The 23,748-nt window shown below is 39.7% G+C and overlaps 1 protein-coding gene across 4 annotated transcripts in view; it reads left to right on the forward strand.

Annotated features, from left to right (window-relative positions):
• LOC104656442 (collagen alpha-4(VI) chain-like) overlaps positions 1-23,748 on the forward strand; it is a 105,879-nt gene that overhangs the window by 76,698 nt on the left and 5,433 nt on the right. For 3 of the 4 annotated variants that reach the window (XM_010356043.2, XM_010356045.2, XM_010356046.2), the window contains 10 exons: positions 501-536; positions 641-703; positions 1,977-2,039; positions 3,209-3,244; positions 4,566-4,602; positions 6,902-6,913; positions 7,003-7,496; positions 17,875-17,965; positions 20,745-21,428; positions 23,518-23,614. In XM_010356043.2, the coding sequence (XP_010354345.2) occupies positions 501-536; positions 641-703; positions 1,977-2,039; positions 3,209-3,244; positions 4,566-4,602; positions 6,902-6,913; positions 7,003-7,496; positions 17,875-17,965; positions 20,745-21,428; positions 23,518-23,614 (1,613 nt within the window). Of the gene's footprint in view, positions 1-500; positions 537-640; positions 704-1,976; positions 2,040-3,208; positions 3,245-4,565; positions 4,603-6,901; positions 6,914-7,002; positions 7,497-17,874; positions 17,966-20,744; positions 21,429-23,517; positions 23,615-23,748 lie in introns of those variants that run through there. The other variant, XM_010356047.2, reaches the window with a different exon arrangement.

Consider the following 23,748-nt stretch of genomic DNA (forward strand, 5'->3'; position numbering starts at 1 on the left):
GATTGCTTTGTAGTATGCCTTTGGTTCTGACAATGAGCACCTGCTTCCCAACACTCAATGTGGTGCCCTCTCACTTGGTTTCTGTTGGATTAAACCTTAGGTTATTTAAGCTGAGAGATAAAAATGCCCTACAGAAGAAGTTTCATTACACAATATACTAGAGAGGGGAGAAATTTGTAAAAATTATTTATAAGTTGTTTCATGTTGAATTAGAGATATGAAATACAGCCACTTGAGAGCAGCTCAAGATAACAACTGTTGCTATAGTTGTTTTTCCTGGCACTTGTTTTGAGTATATTTCCTCAAAATTATAGCGTCTTCTTTTTCCCCAAGGCATGTGAAGGAACTTTCTTAATCAGATGACATTAAACAAGACCTTATCTCATTTCTGACACTAGGGTGAACCTGGATTATAGTGTCTTCTTTTCCCCCAAGGCATGTCAAGGAAATTTCTCAATCACATGATATTAAACAAGACCTTATCTCATTTCTGGCACTAGGGTGAACGTGGATTCCCTGGCTATCCTGGTGTCCAAGTAAGAAGATATATTTCTGGTCCTGGCAACTGGTAGGCGGCATGTGTCATTTGTTTGTGCTTGTTTTTCTTTACACTCAAAATTCTGCTTTTGATTCTATTAAGGGAGAAGATGGTGACCCGGGCCATCAAGGAGAAAAGGGGGCAAAGGGAATAAGAGGGAAGAGGGTAAGAATCAAAGAGACTTCCTAAGATCTATAGAAGCCCATATCATTACGGAAGTACATTTTCACTGGGTTAGGACTTCTTAGCAGGAACCCTATTCCTGCTCAGTCAATGCTCATTCCACACCTTCCTTTGGCTATCCCACTCCCCACTTAATCCCACTCTCATTTATCTCCTGAATACGAATACAGTTTACCAAGCCATAACAACAGAAAATCCAAGTTGGGAGTTTTGGTTTTACAATACCAACCTTTTAAAACCAAGTTTGGGAGCACTTCTGTCTTTGGTAAGTCTAGACATCATGTGGAAGGATATTGTTTTAGCTGTTGAGCAAACATTGCTGTTTCTTTAGGATTCTTCAAAGCCTTAACTTTCTCTTGCTATTTTTAGAAAAGATTCTTGAGAATGTAGTTGCCATCTTGGTGGACTTTGAGTCCACTGTGCTTTATACAGTCTCTGATTAAAAACCAATTTCTTTATGTTCTGAACAGTTAGCCTTGAACAGCCACAATCACTGGCAGGTCTTTTTGAAAAGAGTAAGCCTGTGGATATCTAACATCTTGGTAAAGTTTAGTTGATCATCGTTAGACACCAAGGTCTTCTAGGAAATGGACTGGTGTTTACTGCAGAAAAGAGGAAAGAGAATGTATGTTTTCTAGGTACTCAAGAATTAGTATTTTCATACATTGGCAAGGAGGTAAAGAAATATTTGATCTGTGCCTAACTTGGCTTGCTGCTGGCTATGGTTGCTCTAATCAACTAACTTTTATTTACAGTTTCAAATAAAAAAAGATAAAGGAATCACTGTATTTAGATAACACTGTGTCATTTCAAATACTTGGAAGATGAGCAGTGAACCTATGGCCACCATATGCCTTTTCTGAAACACTAAGAATCAGGAGGTGGTAGGGAAATTTTTCCTTTTTCCTGATGACACCTTTAATGTAGACGTCCTGCATTATTTTTATTGTATAACCTCAAGACTCAACAGAGTGTATTGAGTCATCTTTTAGGGATCTATCTAGAAGTGTGTATTTGTGTGTGTATGTACACATATGCATGACTGAGGTTGGGCATACAGGGGGGAATTTGGATGGTTCCCATAAAATGACCTCCTTCTCTTTCTATTCTCTACGTCTTATCCCACAGATATATAGTTTATAAACTAACTGGTCAATAGCAGACTCATTGGCATTAGGAATAATAACATGTCAAAGTGGATCTGATGGTTGTAATCAAGGAGGAATCTTATTCTTCTGGCTTGGTCTTTTTTTAGGGTAATGCTGGCTTTCCTGGATTAGTTGGAACTTTAGGTTACCAAGGCCCACCAGGACAAATGGTAACATGTACCCTTCTTTTTCCTTTTGTTTTCAACTGTTGTATAAAAATAAATAAAGATTTGATAAGAGGCATCTCTTAAGAAATGAACATTTGGGACATACAGTGGGATTGACATAGAGAATGGGGCAAATTTTCCTACGGCATATTAGCTTCAAGTCATTATGCAGTATATTTATTCAATATATATTTTTACTTGAACATGGGGAAGATATTAGAGTGGCTGGAGATTTATGAACCTGTCTAAATAAATAAAATGATTCGTAAAACTCACTGGAGAGTGAGTTTATCATTGCAAACAAGATGAGCAACAATATTTATGCAAAAACCAGCAGGAAAGCCTAACAAAATACAGTATTTATATAATCTTAACTAACAATGTTGCAAGTCCATGAATATTTTTAAAATTCCCTGGAACATCATTTGATATGAAAGGAAAGACTTTGAGGCTGTGATTCTTCTGCTCTATGCCTTGTCCTAGGAGGCCAGACTATCAATCCACGAGGGATGGCACAGTAGGTCAGCCATGGATTGAACCTGGTGGTCTCAATGCAGTCTAGGGTTTACTGGAGAGGTGTGACAAAGTCAGAAAATAAAAATTTTAGTGCTAAAAGGACCATTCATGGTATTTCTACAGAAGAGGAAACAAAGGCTGAGATGCTGAGATAATTATAGTGACCTGCCTGAGGTCACAAATTACAACCTTGTAGATTCTAAATAAGAACAATGATCTCTAGACTCCCAGAGGTTGGAGCCATGAAGCTCTAATCTGAAGTTTTCCAGAGAAGACTTCTTGTTCAGTATTAGGGCCGAAAAAGGGTGGTGCTGGATGGCCTGAAGAGAAGATAAGGGAGGAACTGAGGTCTACTTTAGAACTATTGATGAATGGTCCTGGGATCTGGGATAATCCTTTTTCTGAGTGTGATCCTAAGCTATGCTTTCAAAATAACCTGGTCCTCTAAAAGTGTTTCTGTTTAGGCCTTCTGGACTCAGAGGTCTTGGATACACCTCTTAGGCACTTCCTAAAGGAGTCAGACAGAACTCTGGGGCTGGGAGTGAAGGACAGAAGATGGTCTATGTAGTGTGGTGGAGTTATTTTGCCAACTCTGTAGAAGAATGTGTTGGATCTCAAAATTTTGCATTTTAAACTCAAGTTTACATTCTTTCCAGGGTATCAAGGGCCCCAAAGGTTTGGTAGAAATGACGGTAGGTGAAGATTTTAATTCCAAATGTTATTCCTTTTTTTTTTTTTTTTTTTTTTTGAGGTGGAATATCGCTCTGTCGCCCAGGTTGGAGTGCAGTGATGCAATCTCGGCTTATTGCAATTTCTACCTCCTGGGTTCAAGAGATTCTCCTATGTCAGCCTCCCAAGTAACTGGGGCTACAGGCGTGTGCCACCATGCCTGACTAATTTTTGTATTTTTAGTAGAGACAGGGTTTCACCATGTTGGCCAGGCTGGTCTTGAACTCCCGACCTGAAGTAATCTACTTCCCGCAGCCTCCCAAAGTGCTGGGATTTTACAGGCATGAGCCAATGCACCCAGCCAAAACTTTATTCTTCTTAGAACACAAAGCTTTCCACTGTCACAAAATAGAAATCTGTTAATCTTAAAGATTCTTTAGTTTTTTCCTCTTACAAATTCTGTTAGTACTTTAAGTTTATAGACTTTACTTTGAAATGTTATCACCAAGTCAAATAAAAATAGTAGAATGATATTTTAAATCCAGCAGGGAATTGGGATGTTTTGGAGCAACACTAGTTGATGTTAGAAAAGACTTTGAGGCTACTACCTTTCTGTAATGTGACTTTTTGTAAAGCTCAAAAACTGCTTATAAAGTATTTATAAACCCACACACAGGCTTTTGTATAGCACAGGTTTTTGTGTTTCATGGAACACTTGAAAACAGTCTCAAAAGTTATGATAGTGTTTCATCTCCCAAGTACAAAAATACTATTAGGCAGGCGGTGGGGGGTGTGGAGGCAACTGAGGAGCAGGAAGTGATGAGGTCTGGGATGGAGGGAAGAACAGAACAGAGAGGAAGGGATCAAAGGAAAGAAGAGTAATGACTAGGTGAGGTGTTAGGAGTGCCTGTCTTGGCAGTCATTCTAAAGAAGTGATATAGGAATTGCTACTATAATACAGAGTGCCAAGAATTGAAAGCATTTCCCTGCATTCTCTGCTGAGATTCTTTGATTTCAACTTCTTCAAAATCAGGTTTGATTCCATTACTTTGTAAGGCAGATTTAAAAAATGGGTACCCCTTATCTACCTGTCTCCAAAAGTATGGGCACTATATTGCACACACATCTTTTAAATCTTTTAAAATATCGACTGGATTTGGAAATGTAATTGTAGAATAGTCTCATCTGCTCTGACAATTTTGGGGTTTTCTGTTGTAGATTAAAAAGCTTCAGATAGGCACTGATAACATCCATATGACATTCCTAAGTGACAAGTGTGAATAAAACTATGCTTCAAGTTAAATACTTTTTCCTTTTTCCTGTTTTCCCACATCTTTTTAACAGCCTTGCAAAATTGTTGATTTCACACGTGAAAACTGCCGTAAGTTGTTTTGGAAAGGCCTAAAAGGAACCAGTGGTATGAGCTGGGGATGGATTACGGATTAGGGGCATAAGTCACCTGAGGCTTTGGCTGAGGTTTGGAAGATGCCTTATTCATTGTGAAAGGCTCTTATAAATTCATACAGTGGGCTCAGTTCCCCTTTAGGTAAGTAGTCTTTCCCAATGTGGTCTCAGAAAGAAAATGGATTGAGAGCATGCCATCTCAACAATGAAGAGAAGCTCCACTGAGCAGTGCTGTGCCCCAGGAGATGTTGTAACTGCACACCTGTGTGCCTACATCTCGCTGCTGCTTATCACAAAACATAACAGAGGAGCTTTGTTCTTTTAATGTAACCCTTTTAAATAAGAGGGATCAATAGTCACCCTTTGAGAAGAAATCTATCTTGTTTTATTTACAGTTGTGTTTGAAAAATGGAATTATGAACAATCCAATCTTAAGTAATGTTTTGTCACATTACTTAAATAAATTCCCCAAGTTGGAATTTATTTACTATGTTCAATGCATTCCAGGATATTTGTGTCCTAGGATGTGTACATTTATCTACTTAACGGCCATGGGGCGAGAATGTTGAATTGGCAAATTGCTTAGTTTGGAAGTTTGGGTTTTCTCTACAATCATCCCGCCTTTCTTACCCTAACCCTTCGATGTTCTCTCTGTTCCCATCCAGTGGCTGTTCAGGGAGATTCTGGAATTTTTTTTCCTCAGAATCATAAAGAATAATATCATCAGTGTAATTATGAATTAAAAGAGTGTCAGAGTTAACCATATAAAAAGTTAAAGCCCTTTTACACTGAGGGATGCCATGAAGTCAAAAGTAAACAGAAAAGTGGGAAAAAATAATTTGCAATATAAGCAAAGGACACACACAAAGGAACTAACTTCCTTACTATATCATGCTGAAATACAAAAAAATTGCTACTGCTCAATCATTTTTATCTACAAACACAGACATTGCATAATGGCTAAACCTAAAAGTAAAAACAAAAAAACGAACACCACTTTTAAGTTGAAAATGGGCAAAAGACAGAAAAGAAAATATACAAATGTACAATAAACCTGTAAAAATGTTCAATTTCACCAGAAGTCATAGAATACAAATTAAAACAATGAGATACCCATTTTGTTTATCAGATTGGAAGTGTTTAAAAATGCCAGAAAAATCCCTATTCAGATTGAGAAATGTATAAGATTACACATTGCTGGTGTAAGTATAAATTGATACAACTTTTCTGAAGAGCAATTGGCTGGACCATGCATATAAAATCAATACTTATAGAGATTTCTGTAGGGCTATGATTGGACAAATGTGCACAGATACATGTACAGGTATACTCCTCATAAAGGATCATCTATATAGTAGAATAGATGATATTGCTCTAAATTTATTGATGGAAAAAATCATTACATACTAAGTGAATAAAGATTCAGAATAAATATATCTTAAGCTCCAAGTTTTATAAAATGAAATGAAATAATTCTATATTTATTATTTACATACATACATACACATGATGAATTAAGGGTAATTCTAATTTTTTGTTTTTTTAGTATTTTTTGAAAATATGTTACTTGTATACACACATGTAATACATATAGTTTATAATTAATATATGTGTAATTTTATATGTGTATATATTATATACATGTATATAATATAGTTTCAGAATAGCTCGATGTATTTGTTAGGTTTAAGTTCAGTTGAATGTGACCTAAATCCTCAGTAACAGTGGTACAAATGTTATTTCTGAAACCATAGGCTGGAACTAGTCAGTTCAGGTTGATATGGAGCCTGTGGTGGTCAGAGATCAGTCCCTTTATATTTTCCTGCTTTGCCATTGTGTGTATATGGGGTGTTCTATTCCCCAAATCACTTCATGGTCTGAAAATATATCAGGCTTCAGTCATCACATCTATATTTCAGCCACCAGGGAAAGGAAGGGAAAGGAGAAGAATATTTTTTCAAAGTTTTACCTATCATCTTTCCTATTCTCTTACCTAGAACTTGTAAGATGAATAAGTTGGGAAATGTTGTCTTTGTCCCAGGCATCCATAGGGCCAATCCAAAATTGGGGGTTCCGTGACTATAGAAAAAAAGGGAGAATGGATTCTGGGGGACAAGTAGAGGTCTCTGCCATACTCAGCAGGAGCCTGAGAAGGCCACGCTTGAATTTCTCAAAGGAGATGGCTTTTCCTATTGAAGCACACACATGGGAAAGGTGCCATTGCCTACATAAGCTAACAATGTCTTCCTTTCTCTCCAAAATAATTTCCCTTCCAGCTTGTTCAAGAGGTAAATAATATTCCTTCTTACTCACTTTAATCCTTACCGTTTTTGAGGCATTACAGAACATCTTAAATCTGTATATCTGTTGTCTCAAGGTATTTCCAAATGCCCAGTGTTCCCAACCGAAGTGGCCTTTGCCTTGGACATGTCAAATGATGTCTCCCCGTTGGATTTTGAGAGGATGAGAAACATTTTATTGTCTCTGTTGATGAAGATGGAAATAAGTGACAGTAACTGCCCAACAGGTGCCCGTGTGGCCATTGTTTCCTACAATGCCAAAACCAATTACTTGGTTCGTTTCTCAGACTACAAGGAGAAGGCTGCACTCCTGGAGGCTGTCAGGAACATCCCCCTGGAGCACTCATCTGGCCGCAGGAACCTTGGGGCCACCATGAGGTTTATGGCGAGACACGTGTTCAAACGTGTACGCTCAGGTCTTCTCATGAGGAAGGTGGCTGTGTTCTTCCAGGCGGGCTGGGCCTATGATGCAGCTGCCATCAATACAGCCACACTGGAATTTGCTGCAGTGGACATCATCCCCGTGGTCATCACCTTCACAAAGGGGCACAACCTCCCAGACACTCTGCTGGTATGTAGGGGGAACCACAAGTGGGCAGGGAGCTGGGGGCCCTAACACTTGGTTTCTACCTCTCCATCAAGGACCACATGAGGAATGAGAGGTGTTCAGGGAAAGAATTTCCCTGGAATTGATGTGTATGCCAGGAGTGAGGGCTCTCAGTATAGCCCATATACTGGTACTACTCCTAGTACCCACTGGCTGTTCTTGAGCACCTATTCTGTGCTATGTGCCTCATAAATATTATCTTACTTAATGAGTCCAACTCTGTAATGTAGGTGTTATTGTTTATTTCCATTTCAGGGATAAGAAAACCAAGGCTTATGGAGGTTAAATATATCATCAAAGGCCAAATAGTTAGTTAGCAGCAGATATTGTCTGCCTCCAAAGCCTGTGCTTAACCACTATATTAAACTGTATCACTGGGGGTCAGAGAATATAATTTTCTTCCTTTTTAAAAACTAGAGTATAACATACATACTCATGTAACAAAGTGGACAAAGTGCAGCGATTTTAAATATATAGATGGATTAATTTTTATGTATGTTTAAATCCCTGTGACTGATATGTAGTTCAAGATATAGAACACATTCAGCATTCAGTGCCCTGTAAGTTTTCTTCAAGTTCTTTATGCAACCATATACTCCCCATGGTAACTGCTTCTCTGAGTTCTATCACAATCAAGTACTTTTTGCCTGTTCTGGACCATCATATACATTGGGTCATACAGCATGTGCTTGTTTGTATCTGGCTTCTTCCAGCCGACATGGCATGTCTTCTTGTTCCTCCATGTTGTGTGTGTGGGAAGGTTGTTCTTTATTATTTCTGTGCAGTATTCCATTGTATGTATACATAACCATTTATTTACTTATCTATTCTCCAGACTTTACTTTCCTAATTGAAACCCATGCAACACACTTTCATGGAATATCTGGGATGATTTATCAGAACGAAGGGCGATTTTCTTCTTAAGAGATTCCAGGCAGCTTATGAATGTTAGGTTGGATTATGGGACATTGACAATATTTCACCAGTTTTGAGCTGCAGAAATTGAAATGTTATGTGGCTCAACATAATAGCTAATCAATTCAGCCCATTTAATTTTCTCTGAAGGTTCAGTGTGCAGCAGAAGTGGTAGGTGAGAGATTTTGTTGCGACAGCTTTGAATATGCTTCTAAGAATCAATAAAGTTGTGACAGCTTGCAAACTGTGGGGAAGGATGGACAAAATATCTTGAGCTGAGGAAGCTAAAATGCAGAGGATGAGTTCCTTTTTCATCCTTACATCCCTGTTGCTTAGTGTGATGTTTGTACAGGGTGGGTTGGTAGGGTACATCCTCAACAACTGCTAGAATGGATTTATAAAGACAGGATATAAACAAATAACTAATTAAATTACAGATGTAGCTTTTGTCTTTGGTTCTTTCGTCAATAATGAGGTGCCTTTGGACAAGTCTCTTCATCTTTCTTGGTCTTATTTTACTCAGCTCAAAAATGGAGAGGGGGTTGCAACTAGTTAATATCCAGGCTCCCTTCCAAGTGTAATTATCAAAGCGTTTATTTCTGAGGAAGGGATTTCCTTAACATTTGGAGAGTGACTCCTGGGGTGTGATCACATCCCTCCAATGCTCATCAGTGCTGCTCTCTGAGAGGGGATCCTGGGCAGACAGTGTTGGGATCTTGCATATAGATGATCCTTTGTTGTGATGCTCTTGCCCTCTTAGTTGCTGTAGGTTCTGAGTAAAGGGATATAATGGTATGTGAGAAGGACATGCCAGTTTGTGTACTTCAATCTCAGTTCTGTCATTTCTTTTTTCTTTTTTTCTTTTTTGTTATACTTTAAGTTCTAGGGTACATGTGCAGAACGTCCAGGTTTGTTACATATGTATACATGTGCCATGTTGGTGTGCTGCACCCATTAACTCGTTATTTACATTAGGTATATCTCCTAATGCTCTCCCTCCCCCTTCCCCACCCCACAACAGGCCCCGGTGTGTGATGTTCCCCTTCCTGTGTCCAAGTGTTCTCATTTTAAAATTCCCACCTATGAGTGAGAGCATGTGATGTTTGATGTTCTGTTCTTGAGATAATTTGCTGAGAATGACAGTTTCCAGCTGCATCCATGTCCCTACAAAGGACACGAACTCATCCTTTTTTATGACTGCATAGTATTCCATGGTGTATATGTGCCACATTTTCTTAATCCAGTCTGTCATTGATGGACATTTGGGTTGGTTCCAAGTCTTTGCTATTGTGAATAGTGCCACAATAAACATACGTGTGCATGTGTCTTTATAGCAGCATGACTTATAATCCTTTGGGTTTATACCCAGTAATGGGATGGCTGGGTAAAATGGTATTTCTAGTTCTAGAACCTTGAGGAATTGCCGCACTGTCTGCCACAATGGTTGAACTAGTTTACAGTCCCACCAACAGTGTAAAAGTGTTCCTATTTTTCCACATCCTCTCTAGCACCTGTTGTTTCCTGACTTTTTAATGATCACCATTCTAACTGGTGTGAGATGGTATCTCATTGTGGTTTTGATTTGCATTTCTCTGATGACCAGTGATGATGAGCATTTTTTCTTGTGTCTATTGGCTGCATAAATGTCTTCTTTGGAGAAGTGTCTGTTCATATCCTTTGCCCACTTTTTGATGGTTTTTTTTTTTTTTTTTTTTTTGTAGATTTGTTTGTGGTCTTCATAGGTTCTGGATATTAGCCCTTTGTCAGATGAGTAGATTGCAAAAATTTTCTCCCATTCTGTAGGTTGCCTGTTCACTCTGATGGTAGTTTCTTTTGCTGCACAGAAGCCCTTTAGTTTAATTAGATCCCATTTGTCAATTTTGGCTTTTGTTGCCATTGCTTTTGGTGTTTTAGACATGAAGTCCTTGCCCATGCCAATGTCCTGAATGGTATTGCCTAGGTTTTCTTCTAGGGCTTTTATGGTTTTAGGTCTAACATTTAAGTCTCTAATCCATCTTGAATTAATTTTTGTATAAGGTGTAAGGAAGGGATCCAGTTTCAGCTTTCTACATATGGCTAGCCAGTTTTCCCAGCACAATTTATTAAATAGGGAATCCTTTCCCCGTTTCTTGTTTTTGTCAGGTTTGTCAAAGATCAGATGGTTGTAGATGTGTGGTGTTATTTCTGAGGACTCTGTTCTGTTCCATTGGTCTATATCTCTGTTTTGGTCCTAGTACCATGGTGGTTTGGTTGCTGTAGCCTTGTAGTATAGTTTGAAGTCAGGTAGTGTGATGCCTCCAGCTCTGTTCTTTTGGCTTAGGATTGTCTTGGCAATGTGGGCTCTTTTTGGTTCCATATTAACTTTAAAGTAGTTTTTTTCCAATTCTGGGAAGAAAGTCATTGGTAGCTTAATGGGGATGGCATTGACTCTATAAATTACTTTGGGCAGTATGGCCATTTTCACGGTATTGATTCTTCCTATCCATGAGCATGGAATGTTCTTCCATTTGTTTGTGTCCTCTTTTATTTCATTGAGCAGTGGTTTGTAGTTCTCCTTGAAGAGGTCCTTCACATCATTTGTAAGTTGGATTCCTAGGTATTTTATTCTCTTTGAAGCAATTGTGAATGGGCGTTCACTCATGATTTGGCTCTCTGTTTGTCTGTTATTGGTGTATAAGAATGCTAGTGACTTTTGCACATTGATTTTATATCCTGATACTTTGCTGAAGTTGCTTATCGGCTTAAGGAGACTTTGGGCTGAGATGATGGGGTTTTCTAAATATACAATCATGTCATCTGCAAATAGGGACAATTTGACTTCCTTTTTTCCTAATTGAATACCCTTTATTTCTTTCTCTTGCCTGATTGCCCTAGCCAGAACTTCCAACACTATGTTGAATAGGAGTGGTGAGAGAGGGCATCCCTCTCTTGTGCCAGTTTTCAGGGGCAATGCTTCCAGTTTTTGCCCATTCTGTATGATATTGGCTGTGGGTTTGTCATAAATAGCTCTTATTATTTTGAGGCATGTTCCATCAATACCGAATTTATTGAGAGTTTTTATCATGAAGGGCTGTTGAATTTTGTCAAAGACCTTTTCTGCATCTATTGAGATAATCATGTGGGTTCTGTCTTTGGTTCTGTTTACATGCTGGATTACATTTATTGATGTGTGTACGTATCTGCTCTTCTCTTCATTTATTGGATATATTCTTACCCCAGGATGCTGGGAAACAACTTCGTGTTCTTTAAATTTACCAGTTTACAAAGGATGTTAAATGATACTTGCCAGCTCAGCTGTAATGAGTAACCTCATTTCTGGTGACACTGGTAAGGAGAGAAACTGTAAGAATGACAACTGCATTCTCAGGACCTTTCAGAAAATCCTCATTTCTTCACAACTGGGCAGAAAATTCACCACTTAACCTCCCCTACTCTGTTCCTCAGCCTTAGGGGAATTCAGTTAGAAGAGTGGAAATATCTTGTAGTTTTTCTTCTGAATTATCTGCCTGAAGGCTTTGTTTGATTATGTGTGGGGTTTTGTCTTTCACCTCTATGTGATTTTGATTTTCCGAACAACACCCACATGCTGCTTCTGGAAAAATGATGGTTGTTCAATTTGAAGCAATTATGTAAACAGATGTCCTGACTTCCCAGTCCATTTAAACATGCTTAGAAGCTGTGGTGCATGTTGAAAAGGTTTATAAAGCCATCCGTTGAGTTGTCTCAGACCTAAATAAAACTGCATTATAACATTTGAACTTTCTGTGCCTAGTACCCGTGTTAAGAAATGTCAAATTGCCTTATGTGTCAAAATAAGACTTCATTAGACCCATTTTTTTTTAAAGTTAAAAAGCAGAGGATTACAAGGAAAATGCAATTTGCAATTTGTGGGCCAGGTTTCAAATTTTGTTTTTCTTTATAAAAAGTCTAGCCCATGTTCCCTTGAAACAATGCCCAATAGCTCACATTTATTGATCTAGGCACTGTTCTAAGATCTTATTGATTCATTTAATCCTCACAGCAGTCCAATGAGATAAGTATTATGATGAGCCCATTTTTCAGATGATGAAACTGAGACATAGAGAAATTAAATAACTTGCTCAAGGTCTGGAATTCTCATTAGCAATGGGATTTTCAATTCAAAAATCAAAAACAGGAAAAGAAGAGAGACTTTAGAAGATTTAAGTTATTTCCCTGTATTTATGCATTTTATCTTTACAATAACACAATGATACAGGTCTATGAATTGGCCCTATTTCTATTTATGTGTATTGCTCTTAAAAAAGAAGGCCAAGCAATGGAATTACAGCTATAATGGGAAGCAAAAAAAAAAAAAAAAAAAAAAAAAAATCACCTTTAGAAGATGAAAACATTAAGAGAAAGGCTAAATGAATTTTTGGGGTATTTTTCTATAATTTCAAAATTCAGATAATTTCAGTAGGACATTCTTTTCTATTTTGGGGAGACAATAAATATATGTATTTATTTTGTTTTTACAAATAATAATTGCATATAATTATGGGGTATAAAGTGATATTTTGATACATATATACATCGTGTAACAATCAAATCAGAGGAATCAACATGTCTAAAGTTGGAAACATTTCTTCTGAAGAAAGATGGTTTTGGGTTATGCAGTTAGGCCCTTTCAGAGGAGGCCTATGGCTGCTCTGTTCTCTGCTAGACTGTTAATGCCCTAAGGCCAGGACCAGCACCAAAGGAAAGAATTAGGCAATGAGGCTTCAAACCCTGGTTTTGTCCCTTGTGTAATCTGGGTATGTTATTTGGCAATGGGGCCCCCTTAATTTATTCTCTGTAAAATGGGGGTAAACTCACAGGATTGTTGTGAGAATTATAAGGCATGGTACCCACAGGGATATCTGACACTTGCTATGTGTTTACTCAGTTGGGTCACTCTATTACCATCTTCCTGAGTTCCTTAAGAATGCCCTTTGCCCACTATTTATTAAATCTGATAGTGAGTGCCTATGGAGTTCCAGCCACCATGCCACATGCTTTCCATGCCTTATCATCCCAACCCCTCCCTATTCAAAGTGTGGTTCAGGGACCAGCAGCAGCGGCAGCAGCATCACCCAGAATGTGATGCCTTTCCCCTGATGTAAGCAATCAGGATCTGTATTTATAACAAGAGCCCCAGATGGTTTGCCTAAATGTTAAAGTTTTAGGAGTATTGGTCTGAGCCTCATAGCTATGCTACAAGTTAATAATGATAATTGTACATTTCCCAGATATGTGAAGGCCAGAGGTGAAGTTACTTGTTCTCAGCTACACAGTCCTCAAATTTGCGTTCAGATATGGCTGGTTCCTAAGTCTCACTATGCAACCTACACCCTTAACCCAATGCTGACACCTAATGTTTTCCAAGGAATCTAGGAAGAGTTGGCTGTTTCATAGCAGTCTTTGGTGGGATCATGCCAACTCGAAGGAACCGAAACTGGACTCAAGCTCCTGGGGTCAGTGACGGGTTACCTGGCTACTCTCTCACTCTGCCTCCTTCCCCCTACTTTTTCCAGTTTGCTGTCCTTGTTTCTCAAGCCCTTACTTAAACTTGATGACAGATGGTTTCTAATTCTCTCTCTTTAGGGTCCAGTTAGCTCTTCCTCTGTCCAAGGCAAATCCTCCTTTCTAGCACTTGCTTCTTTCCACTCCATTCCCATCTTTCCAAGCCAAGAGACTCCCACAACTCAGTCCCAGAGATCAACATTATCCCATGGCTTCTGGCAGCTTAGTACAACAGCTGATGCATTGACTTTAACCCACAGGGTTAAGTTTGAGTCAGGGATCATGGGGAGGTATTTAAATATTGAGAGTTGAAGTTTGAGAGTCATCCTTGTACTCCTTGAGAAATGTCTTTCTGACTATCAAACAGAAAAGGATGTTAATATAACCACCTTTGCCATATCCTCTCTCCTCAACATACTCCTGTCTTTAGTACACAACTAGTCCCAACAAACCACAACTGGACGTTTAGGAATGAAGTTGGTTGAGAGAATTGCTATAGGTGCTGATTCAAACTATAGTAACGTCAAGCAGACTTCTTGGTTTATGTTAAAAATACTCTACTGAAATTTCCTTCTCTGGTGTTGATGGGACTTTGCAGTAGGAATCATACACAGTTTTCTCCTCTCCTCTATGCTATCTCTGTGCTTGAACTTTCTCAGGAAGTATCTTGTCTATTTTATCAGTGACAAGGACCATGCTGGCAAGTCCAAAGTCAAAGTAATTAAATGTTTATTAATAACCACTAGGTACAGATTAATCTATACTGAATCATAGCTTCCCTGTGGACTTTTATTGTGCTTTTGTTCCCACAATTTTGTTTTTGCAAGAACAGTACACATTTTAAACATGATCATAAAATTATTGTTAGAAAAGTTTTTAAAAAGATAAGTGTTCAAATTCAGTTGAATCTGACAGTTTCCCAGCAAATATTAATAGAATAAAGATAGAAGAGTTATGTGCTCTGAGCTGCTCAAAGTGGAAAAGTTGGCACATTGTCCTGATCAAGAAGCAAATAGAGAAGGTAGTAACCTAGGACCAGGCTGTGTCGGAAAAGGGAGAGAACTCAGGGGCATTGACTCTTTCCCTAACACTCTGTTGCTGAGGAAACTGAAGCCAGAGGTTTATCCAAGGCCACATAGCCAATTATGGCAGATGAAGGACTAGCACCTAGGTTCCTGACCTCTAATCTGTTAGTGCTGCACAGAAGTTTCCCTATGAACCATCTCTAAGACAAAGAAGAATGAATTTACGCAGACTTGGGGGAATGTTCAAATTTGTTTGAAGTCTTTCATACTACTTTTAAAAGTCACCGAAATTTTGCACTTGATAATATACTTCACCCATGTGAAGTAAATTTTGCATTTTATAATATACTTCACCCATGTTTCCTGTGCTTAAAAAATAATGTACACTAACTTAGCATTTCCCTACAACTGTTGGAGTAAAATTGATGCACCCAGAGTTATCGCAGCCTCTTCATATCTCCTGACACATTGCCATGGATTCTGGGTTCAGAAGCCTTCCAGATTGCCTTGTGTGATTTCCAGTATGGCTAGCAATGTGTCATATTCCTGCCTACACTGTTTTCTCAGTCCTTGGTGATTGATTAGGTCCATTTGGCTTGGTCAGTACTCAGATCCGATAATCATGTGAAATAGATCTGAGTGTTGAATGTTGGCAGCGCTGCACTCACTTTCCATGCCAGCTTTCTCCACGTGGCAAGGAGTTCCACAGATGTGCGCCATGCAGCTGCAGGTTGGAGGTGGGTGTACACTAAACTGTGGGAGCGAGAACATTGAGCAGAATTCCAGAGATAAGCACAGTCCGCCTCTGGGCCTTTGTACATGCTGTTCCTTCACACTAGAATGCATTTCCCTGCCTCTTTGCCAGTTAAGTATCTGACTTATTATCTCAAAAGTGCCAGATGCCATAATTTTCATTAGGTTCCCTCTGTTCCTTTCCCTTGAAATGAATCTCCTCTTCCTGTGCTCCTAAAATATATTGTTGGAGCTCTTTCTTGTCTGAAAATCATTTATCTATCTTTCTACTTGGATTTTAATCTCTTTGAAGATGTAGCCATGTCATCTTTGTATCTCCAAATGGCTTGTTAATGCTTTCATGTAGTATCTGTTTCATCAGTCTTGATTGATTTGGATTTCTAAGTTAGGAAAAAGCCTAATTTAAGGTTGCTTTGGCCATATGAGGAACAAGAGAGGATGTTTTTTGCTTTTATTCTTAGGAGACTTAGGACTGTTCCCATGGTTTTTTGTGTTACGTTAGCATAAATATTGAACTCTTCATATTTCATTTCCCACTAGGATTTTTTCTTCAAGTAAGTTGACTCTGAAAAACAATGTTTGGGATACACATTATTGTTTGTTAGAAAAGTTTTTAAAAAGATAAGTGTTCCTGAACAGCAAGAGTGAAGAGCTCTGTAATGTTAAGAAAATTTATTTGCAGATTAACCCTTGACTATCTATCTTGCTGAGGTCTAGCCTAACATCTTCATATCCTCAGCATCTAACATCTTCACATCCTCAGCATGTTGCTACCTGGAGGAGGGCCCAGAGCCTCCTTGTTCCTGCTCACACAGATGAAGGAGGAGAAGCTGACCCTCAGTGGGGCTTTTTTCCGCATGCTTTGGCAGAGAGTAGATACAAAGATGGACATGACTAAGCTCAGACATCCACCTCTTTGTAAACCACACCTCAAATCCTGAGAGAAGCATTCTGAAAGCATTTCTAGTTTCATCATAAGTTTGACATTCTGCAAATTGTCTGTATAAGTCAGGGCAGGTTAACTGTGAAACCATTCTTTTCCAAGTCTCAGTGTCTTAACATAATAAGTGGTTATTTCTGCCACCTGTCATAAGTGGATATGGGCCCTTGCATATGTTTGTGTGGGAGAAGGCATGTTTTGCGGCATGCCACTGTTTTGGGATGTGGGCTGCTTCTGTCAGTGGCCCCATTATACCCTAGGGCCTCAAAGCCTTTTTCTGAATCCTCTACACCTGACTGGCAGATGAGGGGAGAGGGAGTAATGGAGTACAGTGCATGCACTGGAAATGACATACGTCACTTCCACCTGCATCCCATTGGCCATTGGCTAGACCCCAGTCAGTAGGCACCACCTTACTGCAAGAGGGGTTGGGAAATATAGTCCAACTGTGCCCTAGGAAGAAGAAGGAAGGGGTTTGCTGATCATCTAACTAGTTGATCCATGGACCTTGTTGGATTTATTGTTAATATTTCACTTTTAAGCATTGTTATTAGTTATTAAATTGATCATAATTGAAAAGGCTAAGTAAAGGATGCAAACTAAGTAAAGGAGATAAATTTGTATCTCTATAAAGCCTTCCCTGATCCCTCTTCACTCTTACATTCTGGTTGTGATATGTCTAGCTCTGACCACCAGGAATTCTCTAGAGGGGATTCCCACATGGCATCTACTGTTTCCGTTCTAATGGTGTTTGACATTTATGACTGCCCCTTGAAGAGTCTGCCACTCAGGTCAATAGCTCCCACCACACTGCATCCTGTGAACAGTTAATAAAGATTTATGAAGTTTACAAATGATTTAACGTTGTCTCCTTACTCCCATTCCGATGCATGATGTTGGCTGAGTTTTACACTTATTGGGAGCCTGAAGACCCACGATACACATAGCCCACACCAATGACAGTCCAACCTCCAGGTTAGAACTAGGGAACTAAATAGCAATAAATAATTGGAATGTATAATGCTGAGTTATTTGTGCATATATTTATATAATTATATATCCTTTAAAATCATATTCATGTTTTTCTCATCTGAATGAGAAAACACATGAAAAAGATGGCCTGAAATTACTCCAGCTAATCATAAACTTGTGTGTGTGTGTGTGTGTGTGTGTGTGTTTGGATTAGATGGATGGAACCAACAGATTTTACTTGTTCATCTGGGAGACAGAGCGCCAGCAGGATGTGGAGCACATGGCCCACTGCATTCTCTGCTACGGTAAGCCAGGAAAGCCTTTAGAACAGGATTAATTCACTGGTGGCCACAGGCTAGCTCTGCTCAGCAGATGTGTATTTACTTGGCATGTGCAGGGTTTTAAAATCTAGAGAATTTCCTATGAAGTCTGGATTTCTGGTTTTTCTTAGGAAGTCATACTTGTCTTGAGGCTCACGGACACTGCATTCCCATTAGGCACAGTCAGCAGAGCTGAGTTAGGCCTGACCTCTCTTAATGGGGTGAGGAGTCTCACAGTCCTCACCCCACCCTATCTTACTTCTGGCATGCTCTGCTCATTTATCTGTCCTGCTAGCTGCTGGGGTCGGCTGGGCTTGTGGTTCCTGCCTTAGTGCACCTTATTGTGATGGGCAGGCCACTGAACTAAGAATTAAGAGTGATGGGTTCTAGGCCTGGAACCACCATTGACCAGCAGTGGGATACTGGCCAGTCATCCAGTTTGTCTTGGTTCCCAAGCCCATGGCTATATCCCACACCAACCTGTGCTGGAGAGAAGTTTCTGCTGAAATGCATGCATGCCCACATGTGAAGAGCTCCTGTCCACATCCATTTTACCCAGCATCAGAGTGGGTGAACTTGAGGGGATGTCATGGTTTTCTCTCCTTGATCCACACTAAGCCTAGTACTACCACAAGATACTCAGCTATGACAACTTGGTCAAGTCAAGTGTAGTAACTGCCATTTGTGAGTATGTCACAAGTGATGAACTGCTTTCACATCCATCATCTAATCTGACATATTGCTTTTTCGGGCCTCAGTTCCCTGTCCTCTAGAAACCTAAACCTAGCTAGTGTTCATCGAGGTTTTATTATGCATCAGGCATTGTTTTGAACACTTACATATATATGAACTCAGTTTTTCTTTTAAACTTCATAAACAACCTCAAAAGGAAGTACTATTATCATTGTCATCATTACCTCCATGAGTCAAATGAGAAAACTGAGGTTCTGGGGAGACTAAGTAATTTACCCAAGGTCACACGCTGAGTAAAGGAATAGACCTGGACTAAACTAGGCAGCCAGGTTGCTGAACTCTTGACTATTACCCCTGTGCTTTGCTAATGACTGAATTAGGAGTTTTTAACCTTTCTTGGTATTATAGATCCCTTCTGTATCTGGTTAAACCTATGCTCTCCTTAGAATAATGTTTTTCAATGCATAAAATAAAAAACAAAGGATTACAAAAGAAAATGATTACATTGAAATTATCAAGATACTTAAAAATTTTGATATAGTAATATATATACTTTTAAAAGTTTTATTTTTAATTGACAAATAATAATTATATAAATTTATGGGGCACAGTGATGTTTCAATGCATGTATACATTGTCGAATGATCAAATCAGGCCAATTAACATAACAATTGCTTCAAATACTTATCATTTGTGTATGGTGAATATGTTTAAAATCCACCTTTTAAAGCTATTTTGAAATATACAATACATTATTATTGACTATAATACTATGCTGTGCAACAGACCACCAGAGCCTGTCCTTCTGTCTAACTTAAACTTTGTACTCTTGACTAATGTACCTCCTTTCCCCATTCACCTTCCTCCCCCCTCCCTGCACTCTATTTCTATGAGTTTGAACTTTTTACATTCCACATACAAGTGAGATCATGCAATATTTGTCTTCCTGTACCCGGCTTATTTCACTTAGCATAATGTCCTCTACATCACAAATGTGATCCACATCACAAATGACAGAATTTCCTGCTTTTTTAAAAGTCTGAATAGTACTCTGTTGTGTATATATACCACATTCTTAACCCATTTGTCACGTGCTTCTTTATTAGCATTTTAAACAATAAGATCTAGCAGGTCTAATAGCTATTAGTTCAAAGTATTATTGAGTTCAAATAATATTGAGCCATTTGCAACCACTGATAAGGAAATCAGTGATTTCTATTGGTGTCAGAATCACTAGTATTATAGTTGCTTGTTGTCTTTATGCACAGTGAAAAGAAATGTTAAATTTCATTTCAATAGAGGTAGTGAAAATAAAGATGTAATTTTTTCTCATCCTCATTCACAGACACCTTGGGGGACTGTGGTTCCCAGGTTAAGAACACCTGCCCCCACCAGTTCTAAATGAAAGATTTTGCCCCAGCAGTGGGTCTCTAACACTGTTGTTCATCAGAATACCTGCGTACACTTCAATGATAGATTCTGAACACCCTCCCAGCACTACCAAACCAGAATCTTGGCATGGCTAGAGCCTGGGAACCTACAGTAAAAAAAGAAAAAAAAAAATCCTACATGCCATTTTAATGCTGAACCAGCTTGAGAGCTCTAAGACTACTATTAGCTTCTCATTTAAAATTGGCAATGTTTGATCTTTTTTTCTTAACCTTAAAAAAAAGGCACTTTCATGTGGTTGTTAAGGTCTCTTCCAGTTCTAGCAATCAATGTTTTTTTAGGTGGTTTCCCCCTACTCTTGATTTATCTATTGTTAGATTATAATCTATTATTAGGTTACAATTATTTTCTGGAGGAGGAAATAGAGGTGATGTCTGTGAACACAGAGACTGGGAAGCCATATGGCCTAGTGGTTGAAAATATTTAGTGTGCAATCGATCTCAATACTTCTTATGAGAAATGAGCTCATTTACAGTGCCCATTGGCTTGCCACGTCACCACAATGCCTGGAAGATAGTGCTCAGAGACAGCTGTCCTTATTGAGGTTCTGGAACTGTGTTTTACATGGAAAAGAAGGTGATGCGCGGTTTAACTCCGGCCTCTCCCTGCACTTCCTTCCTAGACAAATGCAGACCAGACCCAGAATGCCCGGCTGGCGTGCCGGGGCCCCAGCAGGTGGACGTGGACTTGGTGTTCGTGGTGGACAGCTCCTATGGAGTGGATGCCGACGTGTACCGCGGGTCTTTGAGTCTAGTGGATGCCGCGCTGGAAGACCTGGAGGTGGCTGAGCAGCCGAGCGCGTCCCACCGTGGGGCGCGCGTGGCCCTGGTGACGCACACGACACCCAACTTCTGGCCCGGTGTGGGTCGCCGCCCTGTGCTCGAGGGCTTCCACCTGACCACCTTTAGCAACCGGAAGCAGATGCAGAGACATGTGCGCGAGGCTGCAGCCCGCCCCTTACAGGGAACCCCCGCCCTGGGCCACGCCCTGGAGTGGACGCTCGAGAATGTGCTCCTGGCAGCCCCTCTGCCACGGAGGGCACAAGTCCTCTTCGCCATCGTGGCCAGCGAGACAAGTAGCTGGGACAGGGAGAAGCTGTGGACTCTGTCCCTGGAGGCCAAATGCAAGGGCATCACTCTCTTTGTGCTGGCCTTGGGTCCGGGTGTGGGGACGCATGAGCTAGCCGAGCTAGCCGAGCTGGTCAGTGCCCCCTTTGAGCAGCATCTACTGCGCCTACAAGGGGTCTCGGAGCCAGAGGTTAACTACGCTCGGGGATTCACTCGGGCCTTCCTGAACCTCCTAAAAAGTGAGCAGTCCCCGGGTACTGGGGCACCTTGGGTGGAGTGGGGAGAGGAATTTACAGAGCCTGGCATTTGGGCATGCAGGTGCCTGTTGCACATTCACTATTGCCTAATGTTTTTAGCCCAGCATCCCTGGGAAGGGCCAGGGAGCACTCCATTTTCTGAAAAGCCTGCTCTATTATTGCCCTGACATTGTGTCAAGCCTAGTGATGGTTTCTTGTCCCGAACCTCTTATTTGGTGGCTGAGAGCCTCAGACTTCCACGTAACTTTTCAATTTTCTCATTTGTCAAAATGAGAATTGCAGTCTTTTCCCTAATTGTGAAGCCATATGTTCAGGGAGGGGCTTTGAAAGCACCAATATTGTACACATGTAAGGCATAGTTACTGCTATTACTATTTATTACTACAGTTTCCAATAGTATTTGACAGTACTTCTCAAATTTTTACATGTATGTGAATCTCCTGGGGATCTTGTTAAAATGTAGATTGTGATATGGTAGGTCTGCGTTGGAGACAAGAGTCTGCGTTTCTTATAAGCTTGAGAGTGATATCAATGATCCTAGTTTATTTGATGTTTATTTTAAAGTAGAGGTTGACATGGCAGTGTGGAGTCAGGGATTTTCAGGGACTCACTAGAAAGTAAGGGAGACAGGACAAAAGTCTAGGGTCTTCCATCTCAGGTTGGGTGGATGAAGCCAACCGTGAAGACTAAGGGGCAAGGGCTGTGCCAATGGGTCCTAGCCGGAATTCTTTCCCATTCCCCTGCTTGAGCATCCTCACCTCCAATTAGAACTACTGGAATTGTTATTGTTTTTTCTCTTAGAACTAGACGAATTACAGTGGCTCAAGCCTGTAATCCCAGCACTTTGGGAGGCTGAGACGGGCGGATCCCAAGGTCAGGAGATCGAGAGCATCCTGGCTAACACGGTGAAACCCCGTCTCTACTAAAAAATACAAAAAACTAGCCGGGCGTGGTGGCGGGCACCTGTAGTCCCAGCTACTCAGGAGGCTGAGGCAGGAGAATGCCGTGAACCCAGGAGGCTGAGCTTGCAGTGAGCTGAGATCAGGCCACTGCACTCCAGCCTGGGCGACAGAGCGAGACTCCGTCTCAAAAAAAAAAAAAAAAAAAAAAAAAAAAAAAAAAAAAAAGAACTAGATGAATTAAATTTGTGGGCAGCCAAATCTGTATCCTTAGCATGATAATGGAGATTTAGAATTGGGATGGTGAGGGTATTATCCTGGTCACATTGTTAGTAGTTTGTCTTGGGTTTCATCCTCCTGTGCATAATTCAACTTATGTGCAGGGTGCTTTGCTGTAACATGTGAAGCCCCCTTGCCCTCCTTGCTGGGAGACATTAGTTTCTCAGTTTATAGGTGGTTGTGATAGCCCATTGGGAGCCCTGAGGGACACCTGTGCCTTCATCACTACAAGAATAAAGGAGTTTGATGGACATCTTAGAAGTACTAACACAGCATTTGTACCTCTCCAATTTGAGAGGTACAAAGATCAGTGAATTGGTTCCAGTCCTAGCTCTGCCACTAGTGAACTATGTGATCCTGGAAAAGTCCATGAATGTCTCTGAACCTTAGATTTCTTACATATGTAGGGAGTGGTAACAGAAGGTTGATGGCTTAGAGATTCTTTGAAGGAGAAGCAGCCTGAAGGAATCACTTTTCTAATCTGTTTTAATTTAATTTTACTTATTTTTTATGTTGTATTATGTTAGATTGTATTTTGTATTTTGTTATTCTTTTAGGTTGGATTTTACTTTGCATTATTTACATAATAGGGTACATTTTATGTTTTTATTTTGTTTTATTTGCTTTTACATTTATATTTATTTTATGTTTTATGTGAATATATTTTATGTCTTTTTGATTTTATGTCTTCCAGGATTAAAAAAATTAATGTTTTATTTGCTTTTATTTTTATATTGTTATGTTTTATTACATTTTGTTTTATTTGTTATATTTTATACTTTATTTTAGTTGATTTTATATTTTGAATTTGATGTCTTTATGAACAATATTTTGTTTTATTTTAGAATTTTATATTATTTTATATTTGACTTGATTTTTTATTTTACTTTTAGGTGGGACAAATCAGTACCCACCCCCAGAACTCACTGAAGAATGTGGGGGCCTACACCGTGGGGACACTCTGCTGCAATTAGTCATGCCTGTCAACAGGTGGGTTAAGGACAGGATTGAGATTCGTCCATACTTCTGCCCCAAGGCAGAAGAGACTTTCTCCCTAAAGACAGGTTACATGCAATGCTAGTCCTCAACTTGACCTAAACCACTGGGCCTGTGTTGCTTCTGGG

The sequence above is a fragment of the Rhinopithecus roxellana genome, chromosome 1 (assembly GCF_007565055.1).
Source record: "Rhinopithecus roxellana isolate Shanxi Qingling chromosome 1, ASM756505v1, whole genome shotgun sequence".
Classification (NCBI taxonomy): domain Eukaryota; kingdom Metazoa; phylum Chordata; class Mammalia; order Primates; family Cercopithecidae; genus Rhinopithecus; species Rhinopithecus roxellana.